Source organism: Globicephala melas, chromosome 21, assembly GCF_963455315.2.
Source record: "Globicephala melas chromosome 21, mGloMel1.2, whole genome shotgun sequence".
Lineage (NCBI taxonomy): Eukaryota > Metazoa > Chordata > Mammalia > Artiodactyla > Delphinidae > Globicephala > Globicephala melas.
The window spans coordinates 33,413,909-33,436,606 of NC_083334.1; the positions used below are offsets into that span (position 1 = coordinate 33,413,909).

The window sequence follows — 22,698 nt, forward strand, 5'->3', positions numbered from 1 at the left end:
AGTGTCACTGTCTCCCATCACCCCCAGATGGGACCATCTAGTTGCAGAAAAACAAGCTCAGAGCTTGCACTGATTCTGCATTATGGTGAGTTGTATAATTATTTCATTATATATTACAATGTAATAATAACAGAAATAAAGTGCACAATAAATGTAGTGCTCTTGAAACATCCGAACACCATCCCCCCGGCCCTGGTCTGTGGAAAAATTGTCTTCTATGAAACCGGTCTCTGGTGCCAAAGAGGTTGGGGACCGGTGATTTAATGGTAATTTAAAATGTGAAACCAAGTCATCCCCAGTGTTCTGTATAACTCACCTACACACACACCTAACCCATGGCTGGATCCCTGTGCACACCCCAGAAGGTGCTGAGAGTGAACCTTTGCAGATGCCTGGTGAGCACGTGCAGAAATCCTGACTCTGCAGGATTGGGAGAAAGTACACAGATTTGAACATTCAGCAGTGCCCAAGGGAAAGCAAACAGGAGGCTCTCAGCACTCAGCCTAGCTTTGTAGGATAAAGAGAAGGCAGAGAATCTTAAGAATTCCCCCTAGGAGGGATCAAGAAATATGAAACAGGTATTTCAATAGAAAAGTTCTGGAAGAGCCTCAGAATCCCTGGTAGAACTGACAGAAGCTATTTCTCCTTCAAAGCCAATCACTAAAGACTGGAAGAGATGGCTGCCTCTTCACATGTGAAGATGGCCGTTCAACACTTCATGGGACATGAAAAATAAAGGAACATGATAATTCTTCAGTAACTGATCCCAAAGGAGTGGAGATCTGTGATTTGCCAGATAAGGAATTCAAATTAGTCGATATAAAGAAGCTCAGCAGGCTACAAGAAAACATGAAGACAATTCAATGAAATAAGAAAAATAATACATGAATAAAACAAGAAGTTTAACAGAGAGCTAGAACTCATAAAAGAGAGCCGAGCAAATTCTGGAGCTGAATGCTACAGCGAATGACATGAAAAATGCAATAGAGAGCAACAGCACAGTTGATCAAGCAGAAGAATCTCAGTAATACAGCAAGTTGAAGACATGTCATTTGTTCTCTATCTCAGTAAGACAGGAAGTTGAAGACAAATCATTTGAAATTATTCACTCAGGGAAGAACAAAGTAAAGGGAATGAAAACGAGTGAAGAAATCCTGCGTGAATTATGGATAACATCAAAAGAGACAGTCTAGGCACTATTGGAGTCCCAGAAGAAGAAGAAAGGGAAAAGGGGGCAGAAAGTTTACTTTAAAAAATAATGGCTTAGAACTCCCCAAATCTGGGGAGAGATTTGGACATTCAGGTTCACGAATAGGTCCCCCCAAAGATTGTTGAATCTTTTTGTTTTGAATCTTCTCTAAGACATTAAAATAAAGCTGTCTAAAAATCAAAGATAAAGAGAGAATTTTTAATGCAGCAAGAGAAAAAAAAAAAGTCCTCATATACAAGGGAACCCCCATAAAGCTATCAGAGAATTTCCCAACAGAAATCTTGCAGGCCAGGAGAGAGTGGAATGATATATTCAAAGTGTTGAAAGAAAACAACTGCCAACCTAGAATACTTTACCTAGCAAAGCTGTCCTCCAGAAAGGAAGGAGAGATAAACACTTTCCCAGACAAACAAAAGCTGAGGAAGGTCATCACCACTGGACATGCCTCACAAGAAATGCAGAAAGGAGCTCTTCAAGCTGAAATTAAAGGATGCACATTAGTGACATGAAAGCATATGAAAATATAAATCACCCTGGTAAAGGTATGTACCTAATCAAATTCAAAATATTCTGATACTGTATATGGTGGTTTGTTAATCACTAAAGTTTATTATAAAGGTTAAAGGACAAAAGTATTAAAATAACTATAGCCACAATAATTAATTAATTATTTGGTTACGCCATTCTTAGTTTTGGCACATGTGCACTTAGTTGCAGCTCGTGGGCTCCTCATTTGTGGCATTTGGGCTCCCTAGTTGTGGCAGGCAGGCTCCATAGTTGTGGCTCTCTGGCTCTTTAGTTGTGACATGTGAACTCTTAGTTGCAGCATGTGGGATCTAGTTACCTGACCAGGGATCGAACCCGGGCCCCCTGCATTGGGAGTGAGGTGTCTTAACTACTGCTCCACCAGGGAAGTCCCACAATATAATTGATATGGAATATAAAAGGATGTGAACTGTGACATCAAAAGTAAAATGGGAGAAGGAAATAAAAGGGTAGAGTTTTTATATGCAATCAAATTTAAGTTGTTACCAGCTTAAAAAGACTGTTATAACTATAAGATGCTTTATGTAAGCTTTACAGTAAGCACAAAGCAAAAACCTACAGTAGATACACAAAAGATAGAAGAGAATCAAAGCATACCACTATTGGAAATTATTAATTCACAAAGGAAGACAGTGAACCAGGAAGACAGGAACTATAAAGCATCTAGAAAACAATAAGATGGTATTAGTAAGTCCTTACTATCAATAATTACTTTAAATGTAAATGGATTAAATTCTCCAATCAAAAGGAACAAAGTGGCTGAAGGGATAAAAAGCAAGACCCAACTTTATGCTGCCTACAAGAGACTCACTTCCATTTTAAGAACACACATAGGCTTAAAGTGAAGGGATGGAAAAAGATATTCCATGCAAATGGAAACCAAAGGAGAGCAGGGATAGCTATACTTATATTAGACAAAATAGGCTTAAATCAGAAACTGTAATAAGAGAAAAAGAAATTCATTATATAATGATAAAGGAGTCAACTCATCAGGAGGGTATAACAATCGTAAATATATATGCACCCAACAATGGAGCACCTAAATATTTTAGCAAATGCTCCCAGCTCTGAAGGGAGAAATAGACAACAATGCAATAATAGTTAGAGCCTTCAATGCCCCACTTTGAACAATGGACAAATCAGACAGAATATCAAGAAAGAAACATTGGATTTGAACTGTACTTTAGACCAAATGGATCTAACATATATATATATATATATATATATATATATATATATATATATATATACACATATAGAACATTCCACCCAACAGTAGCAGAATACACATTTTCCTCAAGCACACATGAAACATTCACCAGGATAGATTATATTGTTAGGTCACAAAACGAGTATTAACAAATTTGAGAAGATTGAAATCATACTGTAACAAATTTGAGAAGATTGAAATCATACTGACCATCTCATCTCATTTTCCTACCAAAATGGTATGAAACTAGAAATCAGTAACAGGAGGGCGAAAACAAAGGGAACAGAAACCAATGAAATAGAAAACAAATGGACAACAGAGAAAATTCACAAATGTGTGGAAATTAAACAACACACTCCTTTTTGTTTTGTTTATGGTTTCCTTTTCTGTGCAAAACTCTTAAGTTTAATTAGGTCCCGTTTGCTTAATTTTGTTTTTATTTTCATTACTCAAGGAGATGGCTTGAAAAAGATATTGCTGCAATTTATGTCAAAGAATGTTCTGCCTATGTTTTTCTCTAAGAATTTTATAGTATCTGGCCTTACATTTAGGTCTTTAATCCATTTGAGTTTATTTTTGTATATGGTGTTAGGGAGTATTCTAAACAACACACTCCTGAACAAACAAAGAGTCACAGAAGAAATCAAAAGGGAAATTTAAAAAAATTCCTTGAGACAAACAAAAATGAAAACACACTATACCAAATCTTACAGATGTAGCAAAAGCAGTTCTAAGAGGAAAACGTATGTATAGTGATAAATGTCTACATTAAGAAAAAAAAGATTTCAAATAAACAACCTAACTTTACACCTCAAAGAACTAGAAAAAAAAAACTAAGCCTAAAAGTTAGTAGAAGGAAGGAAATAACAAAGATCAGAGCAGAAATAAATGAAATAAGAGACGAGAAAGTCAATAGAAAAGGTCAATGAAACTAAGATCTGATTTTTTAAAAAACATAAACATGGAGAGTTGGAAAGATGGCGGAGGAAGAGCCAAGAAAAAAGATCCCTTTGGTTCCAGAAAATCTCCTGAAAAAGAGGAAGGCTTATCAGGCCCTGAAAGCCACCCAGGCAAAGCAGGCGCTTTTGCAAAGGAAGGAGCAGAGGAAAGGAAAAGAGATCAAGTTTAAGCGACTAGAATGGTTCCTACATGATTCCTGGCAGCAACTACGTGACAAGGTGCGACTCAGACGACTAGAAGTGAAACCTCATGGCTTGGAAGTGCCATATAAACATTCCTTGGCCTTTGTTTTATGCATCGAAAGGATTAATGGGGTGAGTTTACTGGTGCAGAGGACCATTGCAAGACTTCGCCTGAATAAGATTTTCAGTGGTGTCTTTATGCAAGTAACTCCTCAAACCATAAAAACGCTTCGTATAGTGGAACCTTATGTGACCTGGGGATTTCCAAATTTGAAGTCAGTTCAGGAACTCATCTTGAAACGTGGACAAGCCAAGGTCAAGAATAAAATCATCCCTTTGACAGACAACACAGTGATTGAGGAGCACCTGGGGAAGTTTGGTGTAATTTGCTTGGAAGACCTCATTCATGAAATTGCCTTTCTGGGGAAGAATTTTCATGTGATCTCAGGGTTCTCGCGCCCTTTCCAACTCTCAGTGGCCCGTCACGCTACCAAGAATAGAGTGGGCTTCCTCAAGGAAGTGGGCTCACCTGGCTATCGAGGTGAATGCATCAATCAGCTTATCCAGCAGCTGAACTAAACCCAGCATATCTGAAAGCACAGTGCCTTGGAAGCATGTGTTTTTGTTTTATGGAATTGTTACCCAGTATCTTCAAGCAAGATTATTTTCTGCTGTATCTTCAGAAACTGGAGGGAAAGGGTCAGGGAAAAGATGGTGATGTTCAGGGCAGGCACTTTTCATCCCACTTCAGTTCCAAGAAAAAGTTCCTGTGTGTTTTCTGCAAAGACCGCCGTCCACCTCTGAAACCAGCAAAGGACTTGTGTCATGGAGGAGAGAGTCCTGTTTTATCACACCTATCCTGGGACTTCATGTTGGTGAATGAGCAAATACCCACATATGAATACAAGACAGCAGTGGACCAGGCCCAGGGACATATTGAACCTGGGGTATCCAAGGGCCTTGTTTTAGAAAGAACTTGAAATACAATTAGAAAGAAGCACACAAAAACAAAAACAAAAACGAACAAACAAAAAAAAAACATAAACATGGACACACATTTAGCTAGACGAAGAATAAGAGAGGACTCAAATAAATAGAAATGAAAGAAGATATTCCAACTGCACCACAGAAATACAAAGCATCATAAGAGATTACTGTGAACAATTGTATGTTAACAAATTTTATAACCTTGAATAAATGGATAAATCCCTGGCACATATAACCTACCAAGATGGAATCATGAAGTAATAGAAAATCTGAACAGACTAACAAGTAGGAGATTGAATCAGTATCAAAAACCTCCCAACAAAGAAAAGCCCAGGACCTACAGTCTTTACTGGTGAATTCTACTAAATATATAAAGAATAATTAATACCAACCCTTCTCAAACTTTCAAAATATTGAAGATCAGGGAACACTTTCAAACTTATTTTATGAGACCAGCATTACACTGATACCAAAGCCTTGCTGGACACTACAAGAAAAGAAAAACTACAGGCCAATATCCCTAAAGGATATATGAATATGAACCAAGGATGGTTCATTCAACATGCTCTAATCAATCAATGAGATGCATCACATTAACAGAATGAAGGGTAAAAATCATAGAATCATCTCAATACGTGCAGAAAAAGAATTTGACAAAATTCAATGTCCTTTCATGATTAAAAACTCTCAATAATAAGGCATAGAAATAATGTACCTCAACATAATAAAGGCCATACATGACAAGCCTACAGCCAACATCATACTCAACAGTGAAAATCTGAAAGCTTTTTCTGTAACATTAGGAAAAAGACAGGAATTTCCACTCTCACCACTTCTATTCAACATAGTACTAGCTAGAGTAATTAGGCAACAAAAAGAAATAAAAGGTATCCAAGTTCTTAAAGAAGAAGTAAAAATGTCTGTATACAAATGACATGATTCTATATATAGAAAACCCTAGACTCCACCAAAAAAAAAAAAAGTTAGAACTAATACATGAATTCAATGAGGTTGAAGGATACAAAATCAATATACAAAAATCAGTTGCTTTTCTATATGTTAACAAATTATCAGAAGTAGAAATTTAAAAAACAATTCTATTTACAATAGCATTAAAAACAATATTTAAGAATAAATTTAACCAAGAAGATGAAAGATATATATGCTGAAAGCTATAAGACAGTGATGTAAAAATTGAGGGAGACACAAATGAATGGAAGGATAGCCCATGATTATGGACTGGAAGAATTAATATTGTTAAAATGTCCATACCACCAAAGACAATCTGCAGATTAAGTGCAATCCCTATCAAAATTCCAATGGCATTTTTCACAGAAATAGAAAAAACAATCCTAAAATTTGCTTGGAATCATAAAAGAATCTGAATAGCCAAAGCAGTCTTGAGAAAGAAGAACAAAGTTGGAGGCATCACAATTCCTGATTTCAAAGTACTGTATTACAAATTTATAGTAGACACAGACCAATGGAACAGATTTGAGAGCCTTTTATAAACCTTGATTTTGTCAAGAGTACCAAGAATACTTAATGAGAAAAGGATAGTCTCTTCAATAATGGTGTTTGGAAAACTGGATATCTACATGCAAGAGAATCAAACTGGACCCCTATTTTATAACATTCACAAAAGTTAACTCAAAATGGATAAAAGACTTAGAATGTAAGACCTGAAACTGTAAAACTCCTAGAGGAAAACATAGGTAAAAAGCTCCTTGATGTTGGTCTTAGCAATGATTATTTTATATGACACCCAAAACCTCAGGCAACAAAGCAAAAGTAGACACCTGGGACTACATCAAATTAAACAGTGTCTGTACAGCAAAGGAAACAAAATGAAAAGGCAACCTATAGAATGGTAGAAAATATTTGTAAACAATATATCTGATGGGTTAATATCCAAAATATATAAAGAACTTGTGCAACTCAATAGCAAAGAAACAAATAATTCAATTTTAAAATGGGCAGAATAGACATTTTTCCAGAGCAGACATACAAATGGCCAACAGGTACACAAAAAGTGCTCAACATCACTAATCACCAGGGAAATGCAAATCAAAACTACAATGAGATATCACCTCACACCTGCTAAGATGGCTTTTATTAAAAAGACAACAGATAACAAGTGTTGTCCAGGCTGTGGAGAAATTGTGCACTGTTGGTAGGAATGTAAGCTGGTACAGCCATTATGGAAATCAGTATAGAGGTTCCTCAAAAAAATTTAAAATAGAGCCGTATGATCCAACAATCCCACATTTGGGAATATATCTGAAGTAAGTGAAATCAGACTCTCAAAGAGATATTTGCACTCCTATGTTTATTGTAGCATTATTCACAATAGCCAAGATATAAAAGCAAACTAAATGTAAGGAAGATGTGAAAGAAAATACACATACACAAAAAACATTATTCAGCCATGAGAAAAAAGAAAATCCTGCCATTTGCAACAGCATGTGTGAAACTAGAGGACGTTATGCTAAGTGAAATTAGGCAGACAAAGAAAGATAAATACCGCATGATCTCACTTATCTGTGGAATTAAAAAAAAAATTAAACTCAGAGAATAGAATGGTGGTTACTAGGGGCTGGGGAGTGAAGGAGGTGGGAAGATTCCAGTCAAAGGGTACAACAAGTCTTCAGTTGTAAGATGGATAAGCTCTGGGAATCTAGTGTACAGCATGGTGACTATAGTTAATGTGTGTGTACTCTAGATTTTTGAAGAGTAGACCTTAGGCATTGTCTCTACAAAAAACAGTGACTGTGAGGAGATGGATGTATTAAATAACCTGATTTCACACAGTATACTATGTCAAATCATCATGTGGTACCCTGTTAATAGATAAAATTTTATTGGTCAATTATTCCTCAGTAAAGCTGAGAAAATATTGCAAACATTTTCATCATCTCAACACCCTTGATACCAATTAGCTATCATCCCCTATCTTCCCATCCCTCCCCCAACCCCAGCCCTAAACAACCACTGATCTACTTTCTATCTGTACCGATTTCTCTATTCTGGACTTTCATATGAATGGAATCATAACATATGTGAACTTTTGTGTCTGGTTTCTTTCACTTAGCATAATGTTTTCAAGGTATATCCAAGGTGTAGCATATATCAGCACTTCATTCCTCTTTAGAGCTGAGTAATATTTTGTTTTATCCTTTAGTCCATTGATGGACATTTGGGTTGTTTCCACTTTGGGCTATTATGAATAATGCTGATATAAGCATTTGTGTACAAGTTTTTGTGTTTTCATTTCTCTTCTTATATACCCAGGAATGGAACTATTGGGTCTTTTGGTAACTCTAGGTTTAATCATTTGAGGAACTGCCATTAAACAGACTATTTTTCAAAGCATCTGCACTTTTACATTCCCATCAGCAATGTATGAGGGTTCTGATTTCTCTACATTATCTTTTTGATCATAACTCTCCTAATGGGTGGGAAGTGGTATTTGATGATGGTTTTTCTTTGGGGTGGGTTTACTTTTATATATTTTTAGATGAGCCTTCTGATACTTGGAATTTGAGTGTCCTTACTGTTAAAATCAGTCTCACAGAGGCTCTGTTTCTTATATGTGAAATAGGAAATGACAATAACTTTCTTCTAGAGTGGTTTTCCCGCTTTTTAAATTATAGTAAAATATAAATAAAATTACTATATTTAAGTGTGCAGTTCAGTGGCATTAAGTACATTCACGGTGTTGTGCAACCACCACTACCGTCCATCTTCAAAACTTTTTCATCTTCCTCGAGGGAAACTCTTTATCCATTCAACACTAACTCCCCATATTCACCAACCTGCCCCACTCCCACCCCAAGTGCCTGGTCGCCACCATAATGCTACTATGAACATGGGTGTACAAATATCTGTTCTGAGTCCCTGCTTTAAATTCTTTTGGGTGTATACCCCAAAGTGGAATTCCTAGATTATGTGGTAATTTTATGTTTGATTTTTTGAGGAACCACCATACTGTTTTCTACAGTGGCTGTACCATTTTACATTCCCACCAGCAATTACACAAGGGTTCCAGTTTCTCCACATCCTCATCAGCACTTGTTATTTCCCCTTTTTCTTTTTTTCAATAGTAGCATTCTAATGGATGTGAAGTGGTATTGTGGTTTTGATTTGTATTTCCCTAATGATTAGTGATGTTGGGCATCTTTTCATGTGTTTATTGGCCATTTGTATATCTTTGGAGAAATGTCTATTCAAGTACTGTGCCCATTTTTGAATTAGGTTGTTTGATTTTGTTGTTAAGTTGTAGATGCTTTTTATAAATACTGGATATCAATCCCTTATCAGATATATGATTTGCAAATATCTTCTGCCATTCCATGGTTGCCTTTTCACTATTGATAGTATCCTTTGATGCACAAAAGTTTTTAATTTTGATGAAGTACAATTTATCTATCTTTTCTTTTGTTTTCTGTGCTTTGGTGTCATGTCCAAGAAATCATTGTTAAATCCATTATCATGAAGTATTCCCTTCTGAGACTTATAGTTTTAGCTCTTGGATCCATTTTGAGTTAACTTTTATATACAGGGTACAACTTATTTTTTACATGTTGCTTATCCAGTTTTCCCAACATCACTTGTTTGAAAACACTGTATTTTCCCCATTGAATGGTCATGGCACCCTTGTCTAAAACCACTTGGCCTTATATGTGAGAGTTTATTTTTGGGTTCTCCATTCTATCCCTTCAGTCTATTTCTCTGTCTTTATGACTCAGTATCATATGGTTTTGATTACTATAGCTTTGTAGTAAGTTTTGAAATTGAGTATGTGAGACCATATAAGTTTTAGATTTTTTTTCTATCTGCAAAACACACCATTGGGATTTTGATGAAAATTGCATGGAATCTGTAGATTGATTTTGGGTAGTATTGACATATTAACGGTATTAAGTCTTCCAGTGAACAGGAACAGTCTACCCTGTTCCTTCATGAGCAGGGTACTCACTGTGCATTTGATGTGTATTTTCCTGATGACTAATGATATTGAGCATCTTTTCATATTCTTATTGGCTATTTGTATATCTTCCTTGGAGAAATGCCTGTTCAGATCCTTTGCTCATTTGTTTGCCCTTTTTTTTTTTTTTTTTTGATGCTTGCTTTTAAAGTTAATTGACACCTGTTTGGTCCCAACACAAAAAAACAGCACTTGAACCACAGAAAAAGTTCAAACAAAATAGAGAGTTAAGAAAAACATCTCTTCCCCCAAGCTCAATCCAAACAGTGCAAGATGGGAAATGGGGTTTTGGTGATAACTTTTGTCTTTTTTTAAACAGATAAATCTAATCTGGTATATCTTTCCACCCAGAAATAATGAATTTCGCTGTCTTAATTCTCATACATCATTTTGTCACATCATTCAATTAAGCCTCCAGATTAAAAAAAAATGGATAGCAATTGGACTGGCCATTGTGGAGTACATTATGAACACAATGAGCTTCGCTGTATTCTCACATCTTCAGCCAGCAATTGTTGGAGCTACACACACGTCCCAGGCTGACTGGTGACTCCAGTGAATGATTCAACCACACCTACACCACAGCACACAACTCCAATCTCTTCTTTGTCTGTTGCCCAAAGAAGCTGCTCTTTGAGGCTGTTCCTAGTGACTTGTAATGGTGCCTCTTACATCTTTAAAGTCCACATTCCTTACCTTCAAGCAAAACTAAAGTAGCAGTGCAGTTTTCCCAGCACTGCTTATTGAAGAGGCTGTCTTTTTTCCATTGTATTCTCTTTCCTCCTTTATCAAAGATAAGGTGACCATATGTGCATGGGTTTATCTCTGGGCTTTCTATCCTGTTCCATTGATCTGTATTTCTGTTTCTGTGCCAGTACCATACTGTCTTGATTACTGTAGCTTTGTAGTATAGTCTGAAGTCCAGGAGCCTGATTCCTCCAGCTCCATTTTTCTTTCTCAAGATTGCCTTGGCTATTCAGGGTCTTTTGTATTTCCATACAAATTGTGCAATTTTTTGTTCTAGTTCTGTGAAAAATGCCATTGGTAGTTTTATAGGGATTGCATTGAATCTGTAGATTGCTTTGGGTAGTATAGTCATTTTCACAATGTTGATTCTTCCAATCCAAGAACATGGTATATGTCTCCATCTGCTTGTATCATCTTTAATTTCTTTCATCAGTGTCTTATAGTTTTCTGCATACAGGTTTTTTGTCTCCTTAGGTAGGTTTATTCCTAGGTATTTTATTTTTGTTGCAGTGGTAAACGGGAGTGTTCCCTTAATTTCTCTTTCATATTTTTCATCATTAGTGTATAGGAATGCAAGAGATTTCTGTGCATTAATTTTGTACCCTGCTACTCTACCAAATTCATTGATTAGCTCTAGTAGTTTTCTGGTAGCATCTTTAGGATTGTCTATGTATAGTATCATGACATCTGCAAACAGTGACAGCTTTATTTCTTCTTTTTCAATTTGTATTCCTTTTATTTCTTTTTCTTTTCTGCTTGCAGTGGCTAAAACTTCCAAAACTATGTTGAATAATAGTGGTGAGAGTGGGCAGCCTTGTCTTGTTCCTGATCTTAGAGAAAATGGTTTCAGTTTTTCACCATTGAGAACGATGTTGGCTGTGGGTTTGTGATATATGACCTTTATTATGTTGAAGTAGGTTCCCTCTATGCCCATTTTCTGGAGAGTTTTTATCATAAATGGGTGTTGAATTTTGTCAGAAGCTTTTTATGCATTTATTGAGATTATCATATGGTTTTTATTCTTCAGTTTGTTAATATGGTGTATCAAATTGATTGATTTGTGTATATTGAAGAATCCTTGCATTCCTGGGATAAACCCCACTTGATCATGGTGTATGATCCTTTTCATGTGCTGTTGGATTCTGTTTGCTAGTATTTTGTTGAGGATTTTTGCATCTATGTTCATGAGAGATATTAGCCTGTACTTTTCTTTTTTTGTGACATCTTTGTCTGGTTTTGGTATCAGGGTGATAGTGGCCTTGTAGAATGAGTTTGGGAGTATTCCTCCCTCTGCTATATTGTGGAAGAGTTTGAGAAGGATAGGTGTTAGCTCTTCTCTAAATGTTTGATAGAATTTGCCTGTGAAGTCATCTGGTCCTGGGCTTTTGTTTTTTTGGAAGATTTTTAATCACAGTTTCAATTTCATTGTGATTTGTCTGTTTATATTTTCTATATCTTCCTGGTTCAGTCTCCGAAGGTCATGCTTTTCTAAGAATTTGTCCATTTCTTCCAGGCTGTCCATTTCATTGGCATATAGTTGCTTGTAGTAATCTCTCATGATCCTTTGTATTTCTGCAGTGTCAGTTGTTACTTCTCCTTTTTCATTTCTAATTCTGTTGATTTGAGTCTTCTCCCTTTTTTTCTTGAGTCTGGTTTATCAATTTTGTTTATCTTCTCAAAAAACCAGCTTTTAGTTTTATTGATATTTGCTATTGTTTCCTTCATTTCTTTTTCACTTATTTCTGATCTGATCTTTATGATTTCTTTCACTCTGTTAACTTTGGGATTTTTTTGTTCTTCCTTCTCTAATTGCTTTAGGTGTAAGGTTAGGTTGTTTATTTGATATTGTTCTTGTTTCTTGAGGTAGGATTGTATTGCTATAAACTTTCCTCTTAGAACTGATTTTGCTGCCTCCCATGGGTTTTGCATCATCGTGTTTTCATTGTCATTTGTTTCTAGGTATTTTTTAATTTCCTCTTTGATTTCTTCCATGATCTCCTTGTTATTTAGTAGCATATTGTTTAGCCTCCATGTGTTTGTATTTCTTACATTTTTTTTCCTGTAATTAATTTCTAGTCTCATAGCATTGTGGTTGGAAAAGATACTTGATACTATTTCAATTTTCTTAAATTTACCAGGGTTTGATTTGTGACCCAAGATATGGTCTATCCTAGAGAATGTACCATGAGCACTTGAGAAGAAATTGTACTCTGCTGTTTTTGGATGGAATGTCCTATAAATGTCAGTTAAGTCCATCTGGTTTAATGTGTCATTTAAATCTTGTGTTTCCTTATTTATTTTCATTTTGGATGATCTGTCCATTGGTGAGTGTGGAGTGTTAAAGTCACCTACTATTCAGTGCATGTTCGTGGGGAACCTGGTGCTAAGCCATTCATAGACGACCTGCTTCTGGGTCAGGGTTTCGTATGTAGCAGAGCAGCTCCCTCGCTGCGATCTATTGAAAGTCAGCCCTTGACACAAGGGTTCGTCGAAAGGTAATAAAAAAAATTAAAGTCTCCTACTATGATTGTGTTACTGTCAATTTCCTCTTTTATGGCTGTTAGCATTTGCCTTATGTATTGAGGTGCTCCTCTGTTGGGTGCATAAATATTTACAATTGTTATATCTTCTTCTTGGATTGATCCCTTGATCATTATGTAGTGTCCTTCTTTGTCTCTTGTAATAGTCTTTATTTTAAAGTCTATTTTGTCTTATATGAGAATTGCTACTCCAGCTTTCTTTTGATTTCCATTTGCATGGAATATCTTTTTCCATCCCCTCACTTTCAGTCTGTATGTGTCCCTAGGTCTGAAGTGGGTCTCTTGTAGACAGAATATATATGGATTCTTGTTTCTGTATCCATTCAGCCAGTCTATGTCTTTTGGTTTGAGCATTTAATCCATTTACATTTAAGGTAATTATCAATATGTATGTTCCTATTACTGTTTTCTTAATTGTTTTGGGTTTGTTTTTGTAGGTCTTTTCCTTCTCTTGTGTTTCCTGCCTAGAGAAGTTTCTTTAGCCTTTGTTGTTAAGCTGGTTTGGTGGTGCTGAATTCTCTTAGCTTTTGCTTGTCTGTAAAGGTTTTAATTTCTCCGTTGAATCTGAATGAGATCCTTGCTGGGTAGAGTAATCTTGGTTGTAGGTTTTTCCCTTTCATCACTTTGAATGTGTGCTGCCACTCCCTTCTGGCTTGCAGAGTTTCTGCTGAAGAATCAGCTGTTAACCTTATGGGGATTCCCTGTATGTTATTTGTTGCTTTTCCCTTACTGCTTTTAATATTTTTTCTTTGTATTTAATTTTTGATAGTTTGATTAATATGTGTCTTGGCGTGTTTCTCTTTTGGTTTATCCTGTGTGGGACTCTCTGTGCTTCCTGGACTTGATTGACTATTTCCTTTCCCGTGTTAGGGAAGTTTTCGACTATAAACTCTTCAAATATTTTCTCAGACCCTTTCTTTTTCTCTTCTTCTTCTGGGACCCCTATAATTTGAATGTTGGTACGTTTAATGTTTTTTCAGAGGTCTCTGAGACTGTCCTCGATTCCTTTCATTCTTTTTTCTTTATTCTGCTCCCTGGCAGTTATTTCCACCATTTTATCTTCCAGCTCACTTATCCGTTCTTCTGCCTCGGTTATTCTGTTATTGATTCCTTCTAGAGTATTTTTAATTTCAGTAATTTTGTTGTTCGTCATTGTTTGTTTGCTCTTTAGTTCTTCTAGATCCTTGTTAAATGTTTCTTGTGTTTTCTTCATTCTGTTTCCGAGATTTTGGATCATTTTTACTATCATTACTCTGAATTCTTTTTCAGGTAGGTTGCCTATTTCATCTTCATTTATTTGGTCTTTTAGGTTTTTACCTTGCTCTTTTGTCTCTAACATTTTTTTTTTGTCATTTCTTTTTTGTTGTTGTGTGGTGCTGTAATCCTGTCTTACTGGTTGTTTGGCCTGAGGTGTCCAGTACTGGAGTTTGCAGGCAGTTGGATAGAGCTGGGTCTTGGTGCTGAGATGAGCACCTCTGGGAGGCCTCACTCCAATTGATATTCTGTGGGGTCTGCGGTTCTCTGTTAGTCCAGTGGTTTGGACTCAGAGCTCCCACCAGAGGAGCCCTGGCCCAACCTCTGGCCTGGGGACCATGATCCCACAACCTTTGTGGCACAGTAAAAAAAAAAAAAAAAAAGGAAGAAAGAAAAAAAGCAGCAGTACAATATCAAAGAGTAAAAAACAAAATAGAATTAGGAAGATAAAAATTATATTAGGAAAAATAAAACTATAATTGAAACAACTGCAACATGGTAAAATAAAGCCACAACAGAAAAAAAGAAAAAAAAAAGGGGGGGGGGAACAAGCCAGAAGGAGAGAACAATAACAAAGTATAAAGAATAAAATAAAATTAGAAAAATAAAAGATTTTTTAGGAAAAATAAAAATATAAAAGGATCAACAACAATGAATCAACAAGGTAAAACAGGAAAATGTAAGAGGAAAAAAAAAGCGTTGGCTCTGGGGGTGGGGTTTAGGTGGGGGCTGGAACTTCGGCAGGGGCAGGGTTTTGGGTGGGGCGGGACCTAGGTGGGTTGGGGGTGACATTAGAGCATGGGCCGGGGCCTAGGCGGTGAAATGTTCAAGTGTGGGCAGGGCCTCTGCTTAGGACCTGCGCAGAAGGGGAGCAGCAGCACGTGGAAAGGAGGGCCTCTGTTGTATGGGGTTCCTGAGTTTGGAGGTAGCCACCTGAGTGAGGGTGTGTGGGTGGGGTTTAGGCCCAGTGTGTTGGAGGGGGTCTCAGAGGGGGTCTCCGAGTGTAGACGTGGGGCCCCGGACGGGGGCGTAGGGGTGGGGCTTGGGCTCTGCCCGGCAGGAGGGAGGCTCCGAGGGCAGAGGATTAGGCCCGGGAGCCCTACAGGTTCCCCGGTGCCTAAGAGGACAGGGAAAGCGCTGGCCCCGTTCCCTTCCGTTCCTCCGTGCCCTCCCCCAGGGTCTCCCCCATCAATGCTGGACCCCTAACTGTGGGTGGGTCCCGCTGGGTGTAGGAACTCCTCCCCTCCCGTAGCTGCCCCTTAGGGGTGCCCGTCCTGTAGGTCCGGCCTTTACTTTTGCTCCCCCTTCCATCCCTCCCACTCCCTCAGGACCCATGCTGCTGGAGGGGGCCTCGGTGAGCAAAGGATCAGGCCGGGGATCTCAGCAGGTTCCTGGGGGCCCAGGTGGGCAGGGGAAACCTGTCCATGCTCCCTTTTGATCCTCTGCCCTCTCAATGGGCCCCCCATTTCCCCCTTCAGGCATGGGATCCCTTCCCCTCCCCCAGCCACCCCTCAGGTGGGCCAGTCCCATCCTGCCTCCACTTTTCCTCTCTCTTCACTTCCCCCAAGCCCCACATCCTACCCAGTTGGGGTCCCTCCCATCCCCTTAGGTGTCCGTTGTCCCCCTCCGGTGCCTGGTAGGTGCCCTAGTTGTGAGGAGACACAAATTTGACGTCCTCCTAGTCCGCTGTCTTGATTCCGCCCCCTCTTTTGCCCATTGTTGAATCAAGTTGTTTGGTTTTTGTTGCTGTTGAGTAGGAGTTCTTCATATATTCTGTATACGAGTTCCTTATCAGATGTATGATTTGCAAATATCTTCTCATATTCTCTGAGTTGTCTTTTTACTTTATTGACAGTGTCTTTTAAAAAAATTTTTTAAAATTTTGATGAAGTCCAATTTGACTATATTTTTCTTTTGTTAGTCATGCTTTTGAGTAACAAAGAATCCAAGGCCAAATCCAAGGTCATGAAGATGAACCCCTATGTTTTCTTCCAATAGTTTTTTAGTTTTGACTCTTACATTAAAGTACTGAGTTAATTTTTGCATATGGTGTAAAGTAAGGGTCCAGCTTCACTCTTTTGCTATATGCTATATATGCTATATGCCTATCCAGTTGTCCGAGAACAACTTGTTTAAATGTCTACGATTTTTTGTATTCCTTTGACCCCTCCACCCACTGCAGTCTGAACTTTGCTACTACTACTGCCCTGAAACTGCTGTCACCAGGTCACTAATGGCTAAATTTAATGTGCACTTTTCAGTCCTTTCCTTTTTGAAATCCCCCTTGACTGCTGTGGCTTCCCACCCCCAAGCTTTCTCCCACCCCTCTGGCTTCTTCCGCTCAGTCTCTGCCCACCCCACAGCTCCCGGTTTCCGTTTTCAGCCCTACACACACTACCTGGGTAATCTCATCCTCTTTCACAATTTCACTTGCCACATAAGTACTGATTTTCCCCAAATACTTAACTCTCCTTTTATATCAATGTGATTTGCAAATCATATATCTTATGTGTGATCGATATCCAGTATATATACAGAACTTCTACAACTCAGCAAAAGACCCACAAACCATCCAATGAAATGAATAGACATTTCTCCAAAGAACATCTCAAATTCAACATTTCCAAAATAACTCTTCTCTGCTTCAAATTTGCTGCTTTGTGTGTGCTACATCTGTACATGGCATCCCATCCATGGTGATTTCCCAAGGGAGAAGCTCAATTTATATTTAATAAAATGCAGCCATTTAAAGTATTCATTTCAGTGAGTTTTGATACATTTATATACTTGTGTCACCACCCCTACAGATAAACACAATGCATTTCTATCTCTTCTGGAATTTCGTATGTGCCCCATCCCATTCAATCCTTTCTCCACTGCTGGCCCCAGGCAATGACTCTCTGCTTTATTCTTAGAAAGATTAGAATTTCTTTTCCAGAGTTTCATGTAGTTGGAATTATGCAGTATGGTATATACCTTTTTGAGTCTGTCTTCTTTCATTCAGTGTAATGTTTATGAGATCCATCCATGTTTGTTGCTTATATATATTTTGTTAAATTTACTTACGTATTCATTTAAAAAACTTACTGTAAATGCTATTTTAAAAATTTCAATGTTCAATTTTGTTTATATCTAGGTTATAAAAATACAATCTATTTTTGTATATTGACTTTGAATTTCGTGACCTTGCTAAATTCACTTTAAGTTCTAGCAGCTTTTATTTTGTAGATTCCTTAAGATTTTACACATATATAATCATGTCATGTTTGAACAAAGCCAATTTATGTGCTTTTAATTTCTTTTTCTTGCCTTATTGCACTGACTGGGACCTCCAGGACAGTGCTGAGTAGAAGTGGTAAGGGCAGATATATTTGCCTTGTTCTTGATTCTAGGCAAAAAATGTTGTCTTTCAAGTGTCATATTAGCTGTAAGTTTTTCATAGATGCCATTTATCAGATTGAGGAAGTTGCCTTCTATTCCTATTTTGTTGAGAGTTGAATAGATGTTGAATTTTGTCCAATTTTATTTCTGCATGTGTTTGTCACATTGGAATCATATGACCTGCTTTGGCCAGTGAATGCCAGTCACAGGCATCTCTCTGCTGGGCAGGAGCCAGTGTAGGATTTGCTACATCATTTCTCCATGGCTGCAGTCATGGTAGAATGAAGCACTGGAGATGAATGTGAGCAAGACATGAGCTTTTGCTGAAAAAAGCCACAAGACTGGGTGTCTGTTTATTGTGCATTATAGCTTAACAGAGAAGGTTCTTGCCCTCAGGACAAACTCTTTGCCTTCATGGATCTTACATTCTAGTGCAAGGGAAGCAGAAAAACAAACACACATTATAATGTCAGGTAGATATGAGTAGAATGAAAACCAAAGCAGATATAGCAGGACACAGGGATAGAGAATGTTTTAGTTTTAAATAGGGGTATTGGGGAAGAAGGTAACAGGTGAGCTGAGACCTGAATGAAGTGAGGGAGGGTCTGTGAGGTGTCAGGGGAAGAGTGTTCTAGGTAGAGGGACCAGCCATGCTCAGCCCTAAGACAGGAATTCCAGATTCTTCTGGGCACGGAGGTTTGTGACAGAGCTGAAAGAGCCATCCTCGAAGAGGAAGCAGAGAAGGGCACATCCACCCAAGGGGCCCTGTGGCCCATTCTGGTTTTGTGGGGACCAGAGAAGCTGTTGGACAGCAGATGTCTAGTTGGCGATGGTCTTGTCATACTCCTTATACACCAGTGTCCCTCAACTCCTGGGATTTTGAACAGTGGGGCCGGGCAAGGAGGAAAAAAGGAGTCACCGAACTTCTTCCTGACCTTCAGGCACAGAGGTTTGTTTTCTCTGAGAAAACCCATGTGACTGACCTTTATTAGATAGTTCATGACCATGACTTTCCCGAAAGTTATCTCCACCGTAAAACTCAACAGCTTGCTACTGTCCTTAAGAAGAAGCCTAAACTCAACTCTATTGTCGAGCTCACCTCCTGTCTCCTCCTTCCCCTCACAGAATTCTGCTTCCGTCACACTGGGTCTCTTTCAGTTCCTGCACTGAGACGTGCTTTCTCTGAGCCTTCGCAAAGGCTGCTCCTTCTGTTAGGAACGCTCTTCCTCCCTTCTCCTGGCTCACATCCCTCACGACTCAGTTTAAATGTCCATCCTCCTGGGAAGCTTCCCAGACTAGCTTAGGTGCTTCCATCAAATGCTATCTTAGCGTCTTGTCCTTCTATGAACATAGCACTCATCACACTGTATTGTAGCTTTACAAAGTTATCAAGTCATTCAATATACAGAGAAGTATAAAAAATAATATAGAGAGCACGCATAAATCTATCACCCTACCTAAGCAATAACTTCTCTGGCTGAAGCCCACCGTGAAGCTGGACCTCAACATTGTGCCTCCTCCCTATTCCCAGACACGGCTTAAATTCAGTGTTTAACTTTCCATATGTATCTTTATACTTTTATTACACATGCATATAAGCCTAAACAATATACCTATTTTGCTTGGCTTTACACTTTATGTATGATATTAAAAAGATATGTCTGCAACTTGCATTTCCCTCTCAGCCTTATTTTTGAGATTCATCCGTGTGGACACAGGTAAGTCTAGATCATTTCTACTGCTGTATGCATTACACCACAATTCATCCATTTTCTCCACTGATGGACATTTAGATCATTTACAGGTTCTTGCAGTTTCAAACCACTCTGCCTCAAGCATGACTGGATCTGCCCTTCATGCGTATGTTAGTTTCCCCGGGCGCAAAGCTAGGAGTGTAACCGCGGGGTCATCGTGCCTGCGAGGCTTTAACTTCATCCGGGACTGGCAACCAGCTCTTCCAAGTGGTAGTAACACACGGTGGCTTTTATGTCGCAACTCTCCCTCTGGATAGCAAACGCCTTGGGGGCTGGGACTCAGAACAGTGGACAGAGGACACTAACACCCGTTTGTATGGCGAATGGCTGGACGCAGGGATTCAGCGTAATGTCGCTCAGCGGGTGGTGAGGGACCGCGGAGCGGCGGCTCGGGGCCTGCGGGGCCCTCTCTTCCCGACGCGACGCGTCTCTCCTCAGGACAAAAAAAAAAACAACAACCCAAAAAAAAGCAAAACCCTGCGCAGCGGTTCCGGGTGCGGTGAGCTCCCCTCCCCCGGAAGATCCGCCCCCGCCCCGCCCCCGCGGTGGCTCGCGCCCCGCCCCGGGGCCGATCGCCGGGCGATGACGGGCTCGCGGCCGTGTGCGGCCGAGCAGCGCGGGTCCCGGGAGCGCGGCGGCGGCGGCGGCGGCGGCGCGGGGTCGGCGGGCGGCATGAGCGGGACGGGGGCCGCGGGCTGGGCGCTGGCCGCGCTGCTGCTGGCCGCGTCCGTGCTGAGCGCCGCGCTGCTGGCCCCCGGCAGCTCCCCGACGCCAGGTGAGTGCGCGCTCCGGCCGGGCCCGCGGGGCGGCGACTGTCCCCTCCCCGGGGCGGCGCGCGGGACAGCTCGGGAGGAGCAGCGCCCGGAACTCGCGTGTCGTTTCCGCCGCGCTGTCGTGGCGGGGCCGGGGCTCGTGCACGGAGGCCGACCCGCGGGAGGACGCAGGAGGGCGGGAGTGGCGCTCCTCGGGCTTCATGGAGTGCCTTTGACCCGGAGACCTGTCGCCCCCTAATGCAAAGCTGATCGGAGCCGGGCCGGCGCCCCGCTCCGTCCGCCGCACGGAGGGGTTGCGGGGGACCCGCCGGAGCCGCGGCCCGAGCACGCAGCTCCGTGCGCGGCGGGACGGAGAGGCCGGCTCGGCTGTGCTGGGCTCCGGGGTCACCGCGGCCCGGGCCGGGGGCGCAGCGGGAGCGCGCGGGAGGCGGCGGGCGCGGGAGCTGGCGGCCGAGGCGCGGGGTCAGATCTCGAGCGAGCCTCCCCGGCCCGCTGGGCGGTTCCGCTTCCATGGTGACGGGCGGAGCGCCGGGGCTGCGGTCTGCAGGGGCGCCCCGGGCGAGGTCGGCGGCCTGGGAGGGCTCGGGGGGATCGGTGTTCATGTCCGGCAGGGAGGAGAGGAGAGGTGAACCTCGGCTCAGCGAGCGTTTCCCCAGCTTGCCTGGTCTCCGAGCTTGCCAGGGAAGTGGAAAAAAAAAGGCAAATTCCAGGACCTCCCGCTAGACCCCTTGGACGAGGACCCAGGGCCCTAGAAGATCTCAGTCCCATGCCCCTCCCCAGGGGATGCTGTGGTCGAAGGTCAGCCCTTGGGATCAGCCAAGGGCAGCAAACCCGGTTCGGTCAGTGTTGGGGAAGGTCTGCTTATCACCTGGGTAGCTGGGGGGCCACTTGCCTCTGCTCCCTTCATCCCATCACCTTTGTATCAGAACGCGGGGGTTTTGGTGTCAGCGTGTGTGGTTCAAACTGCCGCTCCTCCTCGATCAAAATGTTGTAGGGAGAAGACAAAATCAATTTTGAAAAAGCATCTTAGCTGATTACGTTTAATACAGTGTCTCCCCCGCCCCCGAGCTCAGTCTCGTCACTCCCTCCCTTTTATAATCGAGCAACGGACCTCAAGGGGTTACATAATCTGCCCTGTCACAACTTGTCAGAGACTGAACCCGTACAACGCTCTATTTTTGTGCTTTAGCATCAGTTAATACTGATAATTATTGTAGGAAAAAGGTAAGTTTCTAAGCAGTGATTCTGTGTAGTGAGGGAGAGCATACTAGTAGCGTTCTGAAGCCATCCACTCCCGAACCTTCACAGAGCAGTGTTGCCAGGTCAGCCAGGCTTTTAGTGCCACCTGGAGGCCAACTTTGGGCGGGACAGATTCCTACTAAGAACTCCACCTTTATATGATTTGTGGACTCAAGTTTACTTGAAAAGAAAAAAAAAAAAATTAAGTAGACTATGTCTTTTCAGATATGCTCAGCAAAGACACTTACGAGCAGGGAGCTAGAACCAGAAATTGAGTATTTGGATATGAAGTAAAAGCCTAATATGCGAGCAGTACAGTTACTTGGGCACTATTGAAACGTGACTTTGTTTGGTTTATTTCCTCACCAAGACATTGTAGACAGGAAGAGGGAATTGTCTGTTGTATGTAATGCTCCTTGAGGCTGCCCTGGTATTTCTTTTTTTAAAAAATATTTATTTGGTTGCGCAGGGCGAGTTGTGGCAGGCGCGCTCCTTAGTTGTGGCATGCAAACTCTTAGTTGCAGCATGCATGTGGGATCTAGTTCCCTGACCAGGGATCGAACCCTGGGCCCCCTGCATTGGGAGCGCGGAGTCTTAACCACTGCACCACGAGGGAAGTCCCTGCCCTGGTATTTGTAAGTTCAGCTGTTGGCATCAGTTTCAATTTCGGCGTCATATTGGATGGCTTAGGAATTTCGTCCTTTGTGTTTGTGTGTGTGTGTGTGTGTGTGTGTGTGTGAGTGGTACAGACTACACACTCATTGGGCTTTTAAAAAATTTATTGTATTGAACTATAGCTGATTTATAATGTGTTAATTTCTGCTGTATTGCAAATGATTCAGTTATACATATATATACATTCTTTTTCATATTCTTTTCCATTGTGCTTTATCATAGGATACTGAATATAGTTCCCTGTGCTCTATAG

General features: G+C 40.7%; 2 protein-coding genes across 5 annotated transcripts in view; both read left to right on the forward strand.

Moving 5' to 3' along the window:
* The window catches only part of HGSNAT (heparan-alpha-glucosaminide N-acetyltransferase), an 89,361-nt gene that overhangs the window by 23,665 nt on the left and 42,998 nt on the right, over positions 1-22,698 (forward strand). The window contains exon 1 of one of the 4 annotated variants that reach the window (XM_030834659.2): positions 20,391-20,533. The exons of 2 other annotated variants lie outside the window; for them this stretch is intronic. In XM_030834659.2, the coding sequence (XP_030690519.1) occupies positions 20,431-20,533 (103 nt within the window). In that variant the 5' untranslated portion in view covers positions 20,391-20,430. Of the gene's footprint in view, positions 1-20,390; positions 20,534-21,781; positions 22,406-22,698 lie in introns of those variants that run through there. One more of the 4 variants, XM_030834662.2, reaches the window with a different exon arrangement.
* LOC115841045 (large ribosomal subunit protein uL30-like) lies at positions 3,085-9,486 on the forward strand. The gene has a single exon (XM_060291685.2). The coding sequence runs from the start codon at positions 3,944-3,946 to the stop codon at positions 4,685-4,687; it is 744 nt and encodes a 247-aa protein (XP_060147668.1). The 5' UTR covers positions 3,085-3,943; the 3' UTR covers positions 4,688-9,486.

What these genes read in the sequence shown, in the direction of transcription:
- LOC115841045 (XM_060291685.2), top strand. Translation starts at nt 3,944, where the DNA reads ATGGCGGAGGAAGAGCCAAGAAAAAAGATCCCTTTGGTTCCAGAAAAT.